The 16,953-nt window shown below is 45.7% G+C and overlaps 1 protein-coding gene across 7 annotated transcripts in view; it reads left to right on the forward strand.

Annotated features, from left to right (window-relative positions):
* The window catches only part of ptprub (protein tyrosine phosphatase receptor type Ub), a 1,172,978-nt gene extending 1,159,388 nt beyond the window's left edge, over window positions 1-13,590 (forward strand). For 5 of the 7 annotated variants that reach the window (XM_085962901.1, XM_085962904.1, XM_085962908.1 and 2 more), the window contains 3 exons: window positions 1,931-2,088; window positions 6,248-6,383; window positions 12,592-13,590. In XM_085962901.1, the coding sequence (XP_085819027.1) occupies window positions 1,931-2,088; window positions 6,248-6,383; window positions 12,592-12,654 (357 nt within the window). In that variant the 3' untranslated portion in view covers window positions 12,655-13,590. The remainder of the gene's footprint in view (window positions 1-1,930; window positions 2,089-6,247; window positions 6,384-12,591) is intronic. The other 2 variants (XM_085962902.1, XM_085962905.1) reach the window with 1 other exon arrangement.
* The last annotated feature ends 3,363 nt before the right edge of the window (window positions 13,591-16,953 follow it).

The following is a 16,953-nucleotide window of genomic DNA, read 5'->3' on the forward strand; positions in this document are numbered from 1 at the left end:
CTTTTCTTTTAATCACTTGTTAAGTTTCTGACTACTGTCTGTAACAACCTTTTCCACCCTCTTTGAGCCTTATGGAGGTAACCTTCAACATCAAAATAACTACTGAAAGGAAATCCAGTCATTAAAACGATCAAGAGAAATATTTAGGAAGGGGAGGGGGTCACAGAAATCACAGAAACCTCACAGTACAGATAGAGGCCATTTCGGCCCATCAAGCCTGCACCGACACATATCCCTCCCAATCCCCGTAACACCTACACCAACACATATCCCACCCTATCCCCGTAACCCCACGTATTTAATCCCCCTAACACTAAGGGTCAATTTTTATCATAGCCAATCAACCTAACCTGCACATCTTTGGACTGTGGGAGGAAACCGGAGCACCCGGAGAAAACCCACGCAAACACGGGGAGAATGTGCAAACTCCACACAGTCACCCGAGGTCGGATTCGAACCCGGGTCCCTGGCGCTGTGAGGCAACAGTGCTAACCACTATGCCACCGTGCTGTAGAGATGAGAGACTAAAGTCTTGTATTTCAATATTCCTTAACTTTTACATGTGGAATAAGTTTGGTCTGTTGCAATACAGTTCCTAATAGGCACAAAACTACCCTTGATTTGGGCCTACATCAGCACTCTGCCTGAAAGTAGGCTTAGAAAATGGTAACTGGATAAGAAAGGCATTGGCATTGACTTGGAACACTTTGACTGTCCCAGTTTCTCAGATGCAGGAGTTGAATGTTAAGGAGACCGTAAGGGGAAAAAATTGAGAGTGAAGTGAGGTGAAAGTATGTTCTAAGACATTAGCATGTTCTTAGAGGAAAAGATGTCGGTCACTTTTAGCAAAAACTGAAATTCTTCAGCAATCAGTCTAAAAGGACAGAACTAAAAGATTGCATTGAAGGATCATTTCAAAGATCCTGTCAGCAGAATGAAATAAAACACTGTTAGAACACAATATAACTTTGTAGCTTTTACAGAAAAGCAGAAGAAAAGTATTTAAAAATAAAATAAAATCCCAAATTAAACATCTTGGCTATTGCAACAGAGGAACTCAAAACTCAACTGGGATTTTGTTTAGATAAGCATCTTGTGCTGGTTATAGTATATAAGTGACGAAACTCTGCTTTACAGATGTATGGAGTTGGACTGCAATACCAGAAAGGGTTGACATTCCTTGTTTTAATAAGCTCTCTCTTTGTTTTTTCTCCCAAGCAAGAAATATAGATGTTACTGCATATTTCATTTGTGGTAAATCTTGTTTTGAACAAAATGCTAATTTAGTCGCAGAAATTAAAAAAAATGTCAAAGTGCATCTGGAGTCCTGTCACACTGACGGTAGAACTCCAGGCTGTAATCAGAAAGATTAGAGAGAGAGAGATTGTTGAGGAGAGAGAACAGAGATTTCGAGCAATCACAAAGATGAGGTCAACTTCTATTTGGGTTTACTTCCAAAGCATCAACCCGTGTCATACTGCAGTGCAATTCTATGCAACAGTAATAGAGACCAAGAAAAAAGGGGAAAATTCAGCATGTGGTTCTGCTAGGTCACTCGCTTGTACAACTGGGTTGCCTGCTTCCCAGAGGACTGGTGAGACGGAGCTACCGCTAGCTCTTGGGAATATAGGAAGGTTGGAAACATAGCAGTAGCTCCTTGTACTGCCAACAGGAGAATCATACAGTGGAACTTAATCATATATTCATTAATTTATCTAAAACAGTTCAAAATTCACTCCATGCAGAACCCAACCCCCAGCTATGTTTTGCGAATCTCGAACTTCTTCCGCTTTGAAATGTACTGACTAAATCAACTTGATAAAGAGAGCGATATTTCAGCTGTTATAACATGTGCTTAATTACAACTTGAGGTTAAATTGAAACATATAAACTATAATTCTTTTAATACTAATTATTCATGTTGTCTTAGTTACAGGAAGGTCAACTGATAGTGCAACATTTCCAATACCTCCGATGGTCTGCATACAGGGAAATACCTGAATCCAAGAAATCATTCCTAAATCTGCTGAGGCAAGTTGAAAAATGGCAGGCAGAATGCGGAGAAGGACGAGCGATAGTTCACTGCTTGTGAGTAATTTAACCATACTCTGTTTCTCATGTGCTTGAAATGAGGTGATTCAGCAGGTTAAGTGTTTGACATGGGTGAGTCCAAAGGTTAACCCTGCAAATGTACTGGTGCAGCACAAGACATTCAACCAAAAAGCCAAAACTCAGCCTGGTATTCAAACTCTCACTAAAGTTCTCAGGTGGACCACTGACTGGAAGACTGTCCAGGTGTTGAATGCTTCATACCACATGGCACGAGGGAGGGGAAGGATCAAGACTAGTCCTGCTCCTATACTTGTTGGTTGATAAGAATTTGGTTAACAGGGGCTGTGGACAATATTTTGATTTGGATCATCTTGTATTCCTCTTGATATAAGCCAGCAGCAACAGTGAAGGACTTGAAAAGAATAAATTGAGATAGCTTCCCTGTATTAAATACAGACTCTTGATAATGTGCAATGTTTGCACGAGGTACATTTTTTAAGTCCTTGCCGTGGCAAGCTACCTTGGAAAATCTACACTACGCTGTCACTTTTAATATAAGAAAGCTATAGTAAGTAAAGCATTCTGCGAAAACCTAGGCCGGAATTTTCTGGGGTCCGAGCGGGCGTGATCAGAGGTGGGTTGGGTGGGAAATTTGAAAAAAGTCGGTGCGGGTCAGGAACTCGCCATTATCCCAACCCCATGTGTCTTTCCCTTGGGCACATTTGACGGTGCAGCAGCGACCCAACCGGCAGAGGCGGGCGACCTAATTGAAATCATTATAAGCTTGTTGTCAAGACACTTAAGAGCCATTTTCCCCCTACGTTTTAAATTTCCCTGCATGGACACGGGATTCACGCAGCTCGAGAACCACATCTGTCAATCTGAGGCAGGAGTTGAGTGGCCACTGCTCCAGCTGATTACTTGACAGCATCAGATGTACTATAAAAGCTCCCGCCTCACAGCTGATCACTTTCCTCAGGCAGAAGCTGTTGTTGACTACATTGCCAGCACAGATTTAACTTTCTGCAGGCTGCAAGGGGGAAAAATTCGGTTGCTTTGTGTCTCCCATTAACGCCCTAAGAGGTCGCTAACGGGGCGCAAAGCAACTAGCGCCCAGGTGCGGCGCCACCAACGCCTCCCGCGAAATTCAGCGGGAGGTTAGCGGCGGCGGTAACCGTTAGCGCAGCGCTGCGCCGCCGGCAATGATGTCATCGCCGTGCGCAGCGCCTCGGCCGCGATCTTCGGTATCGCCCCCTGACTTACCGCTGGATGCTATGTCCGATGGGGTCAGGGGGGCCTACCTGCGGCCAGGACGGAGCTAATTAAAGGCGAGGGGCCGGGCGGCCATTTTTGTTGCTGGCTGCCTGCCAGCACCTGCCCCCCGTTGCCGTCTCCGGCCTCCTCAGCAGCCCCTCCACAGAGTGCCGGATGCGCTCCATGAGCCTGGCACTTCTCATGAGTGCCGAGCTCATTTGCCGGTACTCCCGATCCCTGGTGGCCCAGCTGGGCACCGGGATGCGCTGTGCCAGGCCCCTCCCCTTTAATGAGGGGAGGAAGGCCTGCAGTACCGTGGCGCTTCCAGTAGCGCCCCTCCTCCCTCCTCGGGGCGCTACCTTTTTCAGGGCGCTACAAAGGGGACGCTACCCAATTTTTACCCCAAAGATTTTAATGGTTGACAATACATTAACTGAAACTTGCCATTAACATTGACTAAAACACCCAAGTGGCTACCCTTGTGAATCTACTTGTGTGTCATCTTTCTCTTATGCGTGCTTCTACGCAATGCTAGCCCTGTGGCTGCAGCAGAGGTAGAGGCAGCCTGCTCACTTCCCTGCTGCGACTGATTAGACACCCTTGGCGGACGTCCTCTGGGTTTTGGAGCCTGTGATGGCCCCACCAAAGTCTGCTCCTCCTGCGACATCACAATCCGAGGAGCCATCTGAGAGAGAAGTGTAAGCGCTTTGAGAGGAGCCCACACTTCCCTCTCACCGTCATCCCTCTCATGAGCCATGCGCACTTCCCTGCTAGCCAGAAGCTGGAGAGCACCTTCTGCACATCAGTGGGGCCATGAGGACCCACGTGTATGCTGACATCCCTATATGAGCCTCTGCCATTTATGCTCCATAGATAGCCATCTATTGTCCATAGAGTCTATAGGGGAAAAATTGGGTCGCGCCTTCTTCGGGGCGTTAACTTTTAGTGCCCCCAAAAAATGTAGCGCCCCCGCGCCCAAAATTCACTGGTAGTGCCCCAAAAGGGTAGCGGGGCGCTACTGGAAGCGCCCCGCCTCCCTCTTGGGGCACTGCAAGTGAATATCACACGCTATGTGCCACAGCACCACGCTCTGCGACACATCGCACTGCGGTACTGCAGGCCATCCTCCCCTTATTAAAGAGTAAAGAGATGAGTTAGATATGCCATATGAAGAATGGGTACACATACCATTATGCACATGATGACCATTCAGTGGCTGATGACATCAGTCCCCATATGAGTGACTGATGTACGCCATGTAGCTGTATGATATGTAATTCTGTCACCAGGTTGCTCCCCTCTCTCCGTCTCCCACCTCCAGCTGCTCGGCCACTCCTGATACTTCTAATGCTGCCTCCCCTGCTGTTGTAAGGGTGGCAAATGATGGAGGCCCAACTCCAGTTCTCTCCCGCTCCCTCTTATTGTGCGCTCTCTTCTGCAAGAAAGGAAAGAAGAGAAGGTTGAGTGAGAGTGATGGAATGGGTGTAACGAATGGATGGGTTACATCTTTAGAGGAAGACTATGATGGCTTGGGGTTGCAATGCCCAGTGGCCTCCTTGCGTGTTGTTAGTTGGTATGATTGCATTAGGATGAGGCTGAATGTGAGGAGTGGCTAGTAAGATGGGGATGTGATAATGTAGATAGAGAGAGGGGGATGGGTGGACGTGCAAGGTATGTTGGTGTGAGTAACAATGTGCAGGATTGGGTTGGGAAGGCAGAGTGATGGAGATGTGATGAGAGGCACAGCGGGATGAAGTTGAATGTGGCTTTGTACTAGCTTTTCCAGATCTAATGAGATCATTGAAAAGTTTGCGGCACTGCACCCAGGTCCTCCTGAATACATCCCTGCTGTTGACTTCCTCTGCAATTTGGAGCCAGGCTCCTTTTGTCTCCTGGGGAGGTCTCTTCCGCTCATTGTAAGGGATGAGGGCCTCCCTGCGTGGGCCTCTGTGCAGCCATTTCTCCAACTGTTTGGAGCAATGAAAACCTCCAGCGTGCTGCCTGCACACTCCTAGATGAACCTTCAAATGCAATGTGGCCATGGCTCCTTCAAATATCCCAGCTCAAAATGCATCATGGATTACATCATCAGACCCACACCATTTAATGGGGCCAGGTAACATGCAGGGCGGGCATAATAGGCCCCAATAGTGCAAAGTCGATTCCTGCAGTGGGATGGAAGCAACAATGGGGTCGCAAACCGCCCAGGTACAAAAAAAGCCCTAAAGTCTGGTTTTCGTTTTATCAATTTGTTCTTTGTTGCAGGACTTTGTTTAAGCTCAGCAAGTGCTGGCACTGTCCTGTATGGTCTGTCTATTATCGTGTTCGAACTAAACTCCCATTCAGAGAGTCCAGGTTGAAAATTCAGTCTTAACTGTTATTTCAAGTGGGCTTTTCATCTGTTTGGTGATTTTTGTTAGCTGTCAGGCTGGGCACCAGCGAAGGACTTAAGAGTTCTATTTTGGAAGATAGAGGAGAAACCTAGGGGTACCAGTCTCATAGAATAGAAGCTGATCTTCTGTCAATACATTAGAGAGCTGCATTCATGGTGGCCATGGATAAGGGGTAAGCCATTTAGGACAGGGATGAGGAGGAATTTCTTCACCCAGAGAGTGGTGAACCTGTGGAATTCTCTACCACAGAAGGCAGTAGAGGCCAATTCATTAAATATATTCAAGAAGGAGTTAGATATATTTCTTAAGGCTAAAGGGATCAAGGGATATGGGGAAAAAGCAGGGACAGGGTACTGAATTTGGATGATCAGCCATGATCGCATTGAATGGTGGAGCAGGCTCGAGGGGCCGAATGACCTACTCCTATCTTCTATGTTTCTATGTTTTGTCCAACTGCCCAGATGAAGGAAGAATGATGGTGGTGGGTAGGAATTTTAACAGGGAGAAAAGATAAATGAACTGGCTAATCTTTGACTGTCTGGTTTTAGGGATGGAGGAGGACGCAGTGGAACTCTCTGTGCCTCTATCATCATCCAGGAGATGATCAAATACCAAAAGATGGTGGATGTTTTCCATGCGATGAAGACATTACACAACAACAAACCAAATATGGTTGACTCCCTGGTGAGTGGTGGCTGTGCAGATCAAACCAGAAATGCCTCCTAAGATCCATTAACCAAATTTGCACATAAATATGACTGGATTTACACAATTACAAGTTGAGGTATCTGTAGTTGGACTGCAATTTGTGTATGTAAAGTGCTTTGGGGTTGATTCTGAGAAATATGAGAAACTGCTATAGTAAGTTAAAAGGTGTGTGTATATATAAGCCGTTCAGAGGTCTTGTCAGGAAATATTTCTTCATGCAGAGGGTAGGAGAAGTCTACAGCTATCTCCACTAAAAAGCTGTTAAGGCTAGGTTAATTGAAAATGTCAAAATTAAGACCAATACATTAGTGCGAGAATGTAATAACCACCAAACTTTGAAGCGCTCTTTCATTTGGGTCGGAATTTTCCGGGGTGTCAGCGGGCGGGATCGGTGGCGGGTCGGGTGGGAAAATGGGTTCTTTTGACAGTGGGTCGGGAACCTGCTGTTAACCCGCCTTTCCCAATGTCGGGTCTGTCAGCACTGAGCAGACCCAACAGGCAGCGGCGGGTGACCCAATTAAAACCCATTATAATGTTCTTAACAGACCCTTAACAGGCTTTTTTAACTTACTTTTTAACTTTAACTTCATGGCCACGGGAACCACGCTGTTCGGGGAACATGTCTGTCAACCTGAGGCAGGAGTTCAGTGGCCATTGCTCCAGCTGATTACTTGACAGCTTCAAATGTACAGTAAAAGCTCCCACCTGACAGACTTTCCTCAGCCACAAGCTGTTTCTCAGTACATTTCCGGCACAAATTCTGCAGGCTTTTGACTTTTCACACTCCATTCACTCTCACCTCATTGGAAGAACTCTCTCACCTGAGCACATTGCTGCCCGCGAGGCCAGGGATGGCCTCACCATGGCCAGATTTACTTCACTTGACGCTGTATACCCTGGCTGTCACATGATGCGGCAGGTTAGCACCACCCCACACCAACACCATAAAGCATCCCTACAATGACCAAACCATTCCTTTCACACTCACCACCTTTGCGGGGGGTACTGTTATGTCTCACCAGTCACTGCAGCTCCCTAAGCCACTTCCAAAGGTGCACACAAATCTGTCCAAGAACGGAAAGTGTTGAAAATAAAGGTTTCAATGTTTGACAGCACATTAACAGAAACTTTACATGAACATTGGATAAAACACCCAAGTAGCTATCCTTATGTGTTGTTAATTGGTGTGATTGCACTAGGATGAGTTGAGTGTGAGGGGTGGCTAGTGAGATGGGGATGTGATAATGCAGATAGAGAGAGAGGGATGGGTGGATGTGCAAGGTAAGTTGGTGTGAGTAAGGATGTGCAAGAGTAGGGTAGGGAAGGCAGAGTGATGGGGATGTGATGAGAAGCACAGGAGGATAAAGGTGAGTGCGGCTTTGTACTGTACTAATGTTTCATGATCTAATGAGATCATTGAAAGGTTTGCGCCACTGTACTCAGGTCCTCCTGATGACATCCCTGCTTGTGACCTCCTCTGCAATGTGCAACCAGGCTGTGTTGGTCTCCTGTGGAGGTCTCTTCCGCCCATAGGAAGGGAACAGGACCTCCCTGCATGCTGTGACTCCCTCCATAAGCATATGGAGGGAGTCATGGGAGAAGCTGGGTGCAGCCCTGCACCTCTGTGCAGTGATTGTCAGTGTTTGCAGCACTTCAGTGCTTTAAAACACTGACAGCACAAACATCAAAAGTAAGGTGGCCATGGTCCCTTTAAGGAAACCAGCTGATGACATGTCATGAATGATGTCACCAGACCCACTTCCTCTAATTGGCCCCCTGGGAAACGCACTGGGCGGGCTTAACAAGCCCCATCAACGTAAATTCATTTTAGGGAGTGGGATGGCGCCAGCAGCGGGGCCATGACCCGCCACCGACATCGCCCGCCCTGGACCCGCCAAGGTGAGCAAAATCCCGGCATTGATTCCACTTTTTGACCAAAAAAAATGCATCACCAGCTTACAGTTATATACAATTTGCAAAGGCTTCACACAATCCAGGCTTAGTGACCTCTCACAGCTGCTCATTGACATTTGAATGTCAATTTAGTTTATAATGAATTGTGTGGAAGTATTCACTTAATCCATCAGTGTCACACCCTACAAGGCACAAAAGCTCTGCAATTTTCACCAATTACATTTAATACGTTTGGTATTCCAGAGACTTTACCAAAATATTATTTTCATTAGGGTATTTTTAAGCCTCTAATAGTTTCACTTTTAACACGTTCCCCACTCAAAAATCCAATTATACTCTTATGCCAGAGTGGCGATGGATGATTTTGAGTGGTCACGGGATGATATTTGATTTTGGCAGGCGGCGGGGGGGGGGGGGGGGAGGGGTGCAGATCACACCGCCTGCCCAAAGTTGCCGGGGGTGGGGAGGGGGGGGGTGCTTGATTGATTTTTGGTGCTCGGGCCTCATTATACCACTGCTAAACAAGGACTGATGGGCAACTTGCTGTTTGTCGGTGGGGGGGGCGGGTAATCCGGCAGCTTGAGAGCAGTGGGGGCCATGGAGGGACCTCAGTAGATAGGATGATTTTTGAGAGACCTGGAAGAGCATTCAAAGAGCGAAAGAAAGAACTTGCATTTATATAGCACCTTTCATGACCTCAGGATGTCCCAAAGCGCTTTATAGCCAATGAAGTACCTTTTCAGTGCAGTCACAGTTGTAATGAAGGAAATGCAGCAGCCAATTTGAGCACAACAAGGTCCCACAAACGGCAATACAATGATGACCATATAATCTGTTTCTGTGATGCTGGATGAGGGATAAATATTAGCCAGGACATCAGGGAGGGCTCCGGAGTACTCTTCTTCGAATAGTGCCATGGAATCTTTTACATCCACCTGAGAAAGTAGACGGGGCCTCTGTTTAATGTTTCATCTGAAAGACAGCACCTCCGACAGTGCTGCACTCCCTCAATACTGCACTAGAGTGTCAACCTAGATTATGTGCTCATGGCTCTGGAGTAGGGCTTGAACCTACGACCTTCTGACTCAGACAAGAGTGCTACCCACTGAGTCACGGCTGACACAGTTCACTCTTTAAAGCAGGTGTCACTGGATTGTGATCAGGAGTTAGAGTCCAGACTGATTATTTTGTTTAACTTCCCCAGCCCAAGAATACTGACTGAGGTCAATCATTGCACTCAACTGCCACCTTATCTGAGGTCACCTAGCACAGCCCACAGCCAGCGAGCGAAACATCCTGATCAGTCTCACGCTGGGCAATGCGTTTACCCACTGTGAATTTAGTTCCATGTTTTTCTTTTAAATATTTCATCTTGCAGAGCTGCTGTGTGGTTTCAAGAGATCTTGAAGTGCGACATGGTATGAAGACATATCCTGTCAGGGCTTCCGCTCCACAGTGTTGCCAGCAATGTTCCCATTCATTTTTTTTTGGGTGCGCGGCCCCTTCAAAATACCACACAAGTGCAGTTTTTCCCATTGAAAAGCTGGTGAGCCCATGGGAGGTCCAGAGAAAGGGCAGGGGGGTGGGACTAATTGGATAGCTTTTTCAAAGAGCCAGCACAGGCAGGATGGGCCGAATGGGCTCCTTGTGGTGCTGGATGATTCTAAACTAGGACCAGGTTGGCACAGGCCAAGGGGAGGGTCTCCATAGGTAAGGCGTAGTTGTTTTAAAATGGTGTCCTTAATACCAGGGGGTCTGCAAGGGAGGCTGGAGGGTTCTCAAGGACATCAGATTTCAGCCTGTTTGCGGCCAGGGATGGTACCAGTTCTCTGGCCTTAGTCAAGTGAGAGGTGTTCCTACCAGGATAGAGTGTGCACGGCTTATCAGGCAAATAGAAACTCTTGAGTTAGTTGAATTTATCAATTGTTTGTTTTGGAGTGAGTGATAAGCACGGTGATGAGTTTCTGCAAAATTCTGACACCCAGCTCCCAGTTGACTAAAATAAAATGACTGCAACATAGGCCACATCCACTGTACATGGAAATCCCAACCATCACGTTCTTTGAAAACCTCAGAAGGCACAATTATTTACAAATTATTTTTTTATTCTGTCTGTGCTGTTTTAAATATTGATGGATTAGGATTTTACTGATAACTACTAGTTTTATGCTATAATTACCGTAGAAAGCACTCTGCCATGTCTCCAAATAAATGCTATTTAACTATACTAACAATGTTTATCACTACAGTCATTTAATATTCAACAGGTGTTCTACTTTCTAGTGGACCGTTTGCAGAATGTTCATTGTAATTCATCATTCAGTTTAGGGTATAGTGGATGTGCATCAGTGGCTGAACAGGTAAACATGCTGTGTAGCTACGCAGACCAGGAAGATCCCAGTCTGTGCTGATCTGAACCCATGCAAAGGACTAGGCTGGAGGGTAGATATTGAAATGAAGGGAGCCAAGATAACTGTTCCTGAACAAACTCGCCTCGGAGTCAGAAGGTCATGGGTTCAAGTCCCACTCCAGAGACTTGAGCACAAAATCTCAGCTGACACTCGAGCATAGTACTGAGGGAGTGCTGCAGTGTTGGAGGTGCCGTCTGTCGGATGAGATATTAGCCTGTCTGCCCTCTCAGGTGGACATAAAAGATTCCACGGCACTATTTCGAAGAAGAGCAGGGCAGTTCTCCCCAGTGTCCTGGCCAATATTTATCCTTGAACCAACATCACTAAAACAAATTATCTGGTCATTATCACATTGTTGTTTGTGGGACCTTGCTGTGCACAAATTGGCTGCCATGAATTCCTACATTACAACAGTGATTACATTTCCAAAAAGTACTTAATTGGTTGTAAAGCGCTTTGGGACACCCTGAGGTCATGAAAGGCACTATATAAATGCAAGTCTTTCTTTCTTTTCACTGTCCAGTGACGTTGGGGTGAGGTCAGGTTTGGGCTTAGTTGTCATGTCTCATCTTAGTGAAATATCCTGCCAATACTCACTGCATGGGTTCACAAATACATAGAAAGAAAGAAGAACTTCCATTTGTTTAGCACCTTACCACGCCTTTTGGGCATCCCAAAGCACTTTTCAAGCGATGGATTTCTGTTGCAGTACAGTCACTATCGTTATGTAAGCAAACACAGCAGCAGCAATATGCACACAGTGAGGTCTTACAATCTGTTATTGGTCCTGTTGGTTGAGGAATGTTGACCTAGATACCCAAACTCCCAGCAGTTCTTTGAACTAGCCATGGGATGGGATCTTTTACATTACGTTTTATGTAAAACGGGAGCAGCGCTCCCTCTGTCCTGCACTGGCACATGAAGAAAGTGCCTGTGGGTGAGGCACTTGCAGCCCCCATAGAACTGTACCCCAGCAAGAGTCACCACTTTTAGTAGGAGGAGGGAGCAATTTGGCAGTTTCTGAAGAGATCACTTTTCTAGCAACAAATAATTATTGTCTATTTCCAGTCTCATCTAAGTGCCAAAATTAATTGAACAATGAACCAAACAAGAGGTTCTTGTGATTAACCCACATGTTGAGTGCCCCTACCATCATGGTGGGTAGAGGCCAGGTACTTCCCTAAAGAAAGAAGGGATAGTTGGAGGATGCAAACTGCAGAGCACCACTGCCCACTCTTTCACCCAGCCTGAGGCACAGGACATGGGGTCACCTATCAGTAAATTGTACTTGCCTGTAGAGATGCCAATCTATCCATTTTCCCCATAGCCCTGCAAATTTCTCCTTTTTGAGCATATATATATAATTGTCTTTTGAAAATTACTACTGAATCTGCTTCCACCACCCCTTCAGGCAGTGCATTTCAGATCGTAACAACTCTGCTGAATTCACTGATTGGGCATCAGTTGGGAGCACTATAATTGGTAGCACCTCTTGTTTGGGAGTGAAAAAGAAACACAGGGTTCCCACTGTTGACACTATCTAAAGATTTCTGCCAAATGTGTGGACATCAGGTAAGGCCAAAATTGGGGTCACTTGTGGTGTCCCACCCCACCATGGGGAGTAGCCTGTCCACCTTCACTCTTCAGGCTCACGTGTAAAATGGCTAGTTAGGCAGGGTGCCAGAGAGTGACTGGCATCCCTGGAACTGTATAGCAGGAAAAAAATAAGGCCTTCAGTAAACAGAAGGAGAACTGAGGAATTAGCAAGAAAAAAAGGAGGGGGAAAAAATGTTTGAAGGTGAAACTAGATTTGGAAGCCTTGCTAAATTTATATCCTTGCTATATTTTCTGTTATTCAGAAACAATACCGCTTCTGCTATGACATAGCACTTGAATACTTGGAGTCCCTGGAAACCAAATAGCAAAGGATGGGCCAATTGGAGTCCAGCCTGGACAGCTGCACTAGCCCGTCCTGTACACTGAATGCGCTGGACTATAGGCTCAAGCTCTACTAATATGACAACCAATGGAAAATGGATGGATTCAAAGAATTAGTCTGTTTAACAATTTGTGTTTGAGCGAGCCAAAAAAAAAATGTATGTACTTTTTTTTGACTAAAACTATCAAGAATACTTGGTGGGATTGAGCAGACACATCCCAGACAGCCTTTTAACTGCATCTGAACATGTCAGCCCACATCTGCCCTGGACCTCTGAAACTTAGTCAGCATTTAAGATGGATGCCATACAGTAGCAATTGGATGGATTCTGCAAGTGGCTGCAGATCAGGACTGCCAGTACCTTACATACACTGGAAAGGGTTTTCGAACACTATATTTTTGATGAGTTCCATTAAGGGCTTGGCATTGGATGTTACGCAACATGCCAATCGATGTCTTGTACAGGTCATTTTTTTTCAACTATTAAATTCTTAATCTTGTGCATTACTTATACATACAATGATGGTGGGAAAATAAGGATTTTTTTTTAAAGCTTTTCTTGATTTTTAAATCACGGGTGAATTATATCATTCTTTCTCACACTGAGGTAATAATTGATCTCACCATCATCTGGTAATCTATTTCATTCGACGTGTAAACATTTACAACAAAGTATTCATGTTTTTCTTGATGTTTTTGTGACTTTATCTTTGATTCAACAAAATTTAAAAATCGTGCTGTCTAAATGGGGCCTGTATCAGTCATATTTTCCTAAGAGTAACTATATCAGTACTGGGTTTTTGCCAATGTCATTGTTGTACATGTGAAGTAAAGTAAATTAAATGATTTGGAATAATCCCAAACCTGTTTCACAATTGATATTGCTCATTTAAGAAAAAAAATAAAACTTCTTAAAATGCTGGAGTTCTATAGTTTTTGGAGTTAAATTGTCAGTGAAGTTGTAGGGAATGTTACTGATTCAGTTGGAGTTTTTTCTTCCCCTTTCCCTGACTCAACTTGTTTATGGCACAGTTAATTCAGCAGAACTTCCAATAATGCATGCTGCTCCCCGACCCCAGATGAAGTCCCATTCTAGTCAGTAGAGGAGCTCAAAGTAAATCCTTAAGAGGAATAAATTTGTTGGTTGTGCTAGTTTTATAATAGTCGGATGTATCCACAGTCACATTAAATGTTCACAGTAGCAGCTGAGCATAGGGTGGGAGACACCTTCAGCAACAGTTTCACAAATCCCAGTTAGCAAAATGCCAATCAGGATCAAGAAGGCCCTTCAACCTATTTGATCTCATCCTTCCAGAATCTCAGCCCGACCATGTCTGCATTGGAGCACCAAGTTGTTTCTTAAGTGAGTCCAATATCCTGGCCTCATGAACATTTCTAACAGCTCATTCCAACTACTGATTACTTTGTGTGTAACAAAATACTTTCTGATGCTTATCTTCAACTTGCCCTTCACAACCCTGAATCTGCGCCCTATTTTCCACATTTAAAAGTATTGTTTCATATTTCCTCCCCCTGTCCCATTGAGTACCCATATATGTGTATAATAATGTCTCCTCTCACATGTTTCTTTTCAAGATGGATGGGCTAGATTTGTGACAGCCAACAAAATATGCAAATATTACCACATTATTTCCTGCTCATTCGCGTGTTTACTAACAGTATTTTAGGCCTGAATTTTGCCGCCACTCAGCGGACGGGATGGGTGGCGGGTCAGCTGTTGAATTTAAAATGATTGAAACTCGCTGTCAAAACGCACACACTGGACTTTCCCGCTGTCAGGTCTGCCAGCGCTGAGCAGACCCGACCGGCAGCGGTCGGAGAGGCAATTAAAATCATTAGTGGCTTGTTTACAGCCACTTATCAATGTTTTTTTCCCCAGCTTTTTGGATTTGACAGGTTGCCCACCGGTTTCCCGCTGTGCTTAGACCTTGTCTGTGAAGCTGAGGTGAGAGGTCAATGGCCAATGAATCAGCTGATAAATTGACAGCTTCAAATGTCAAGTCAAAGCTCCCAGCTGATTGAGAAATTTTCCCTTAACCACTAGCTTCTTTAAACTGCATTTTCACTACAGATTCAGGATGCTGTAAGTCTTTACACAAGTCTCCATCCAGTCTGATCTCATTACCTCTCCCACCATTGACAGATTGTTTCTGTCATCTCTACTTCACCTGCCATCTATTCCATCAGCATGGGTGTCCTTGAAAACTCTCTCACCTTGGTCCTCAGAATCCCACCACGATCAGCCCCAACACCAGCATCACCAGGTACACCAGCAGCAACAACACCACCAACCTTCTCCGCAATCATCTGATGCTGCACGGGACAAAGGGCATCAGCACCCAACCACATTGCTGCCCAGGAGGCCAGGGATGGACTCACCATGGCCTCGTTTACTTCACTTGATGCTGTACACCCTGCCTGCCACATGATGCGCCAGGTTGGCACCACCCCACACCAACAACATAAAGCAGCCCTACAATGCCAAAGCCATTCCTTTCACACTCATTGCGGGGGTGCCATTATGTCTCACCATTCACTGCAACTCACTAAGACACTTCCAAAGGTGCACGCAAATCTCACCAAAAACGTAAAATGTTGAAAATAAAGACTTCAATGTTTGACAGCACATTAACAGAAACTTTACATGAACATTGGCTAAAACACCCAAGTGCCTACCATTGTGTGTCGTTAGTTGGTATGATTGCACTAGGATGAGGGGGAGTGTGAGGGGTGGCTAGTGAGATGGGGATGTGACAATGTAGCTAAAGAGAAAGAGATGGGGAGGTGCAAGGTAAGTTGGTGTGAGTAAGGAGGTGCAGAAGTAGGGAAGGCAGAGTGATGGGGATATGATGAGTGGCACAGCAGGATGAGGTTGAATGTGGCTTTGCAGTAACGTTTCCTGATCTACTGAGATCACTGAAAGGTTTGCGCCACTACAGCCAGGTCCTCCTGATGACATTCCTGCTTGTGCCCTCCTGTGCAATGTGCAACCAGGCTGCGTTGGTGTCCTGGGGAGGTCTCTTCCACCCATGGGAAGGGAAGAAGACCTCCCTGCGTGCTGTGACTCCCTCCATAAGCATATAGAGGGAGTCATGGGAGAGCCTGAGTGCAGCCGTGCACTTCTGTGGAGTGCTTGTCAGTGTTTGCAGCACCTCAGTGCTGTAGAACATTGACAGCACAAATGTCAAAGTAAATTTGGCCATGGTCTCTTTAAGGAAACCAGCTGATGATGTGTCATAAATGACGTCATCAGACCCGCTTCCTTCAATTGGCCGGCAAACCCGCTGGGCATTTGGCTCAGTGATCCCACTTTTGCCTCTGAGTCAGAAGGATGTTGGCTCAAGCCCCACTCCAGGTCTTGATCACATAATCTAGGCTGGCACAGTCCTGCATTGCCACCTTTCAGACAGCCTGTTCAGATAAACACAAGATCCCATGCCACTATTTGAGAGAGGAATGTTGACCAGGATACCACAAGAATTCCCTGCTCCTCTTCAACCAAAATAAACTATTACATTGCTATTTGTGGGACCTTGCTGTGTGTCACTGTTTCCTGCCACTGGGATGCAAACACATGTAGCACCTCGAGGAGCATTGCAGTGCCAGGACCCTACTATCCACCGGATAGAGTGCACACTCTTATCTCCATCAAGACACCAACCAAAATTCATCTATCTTGTCGCGAATGCTTCACGCATTAGATATAGTGCCTTTAACTTTTTTTTATTTTTCCCTGATGTCACCTTAGTCACTAAAGCCCTATTACCTTTGTTAAGCTCTCTGTTCCTTCCTGCTTATTTTTACCCAAATCGCTACTCTGCTCTAAAGCTCTAATGTTGCTCTTCCTGCTTTTGAATTGACCCTTTCCTGAATCCTCCCACCCTCACTTCATTAATTTAAAGCCCTATCTCCTCCCAGTCAACACCCCCTCTCTCTCCTTCTCACAAACATCCCTCCTTTCTCATCACTTCCCCCCCTCTCTCCCAGGACCTATCAGAAGGCAGCTGCTTAAAATGCAGTAATGCAAAATTGGAAACCTCTTCGCCAACGAGCTGCCTGGTGACACCCAGCAGGTGCCTGCAGCTTACCAGTCCTCGTATAAATGAGGCCCGAGACCCAATATCAGGTGGGTCTCGGGCCTACCTGTTCAGCTCAGGGATTGAACCAATTTCTAGGTCTTTGTACTTAAGCTGTATAATCAGGTGTATGTCAGGAGAGGTCTGACTTTTTCCAGTTTCTATGGCTTGCTTTGGTTTAACTT

This window comes from Somniosus microcephalus, chromosome 20 (assembly GCF_052327205.1).
Source record: "Somniosus microcephalus isolate GS21.2 chromosome 20, FLI_Smic_1.0, whole genome shotgun sequence".
Lineage (NCBI taxonomy): Eukaryota > Metazoa > Chordata > Chondrichthyes > Squaliformes > Somniosidae > Somniosus > Somniosus microcephalus.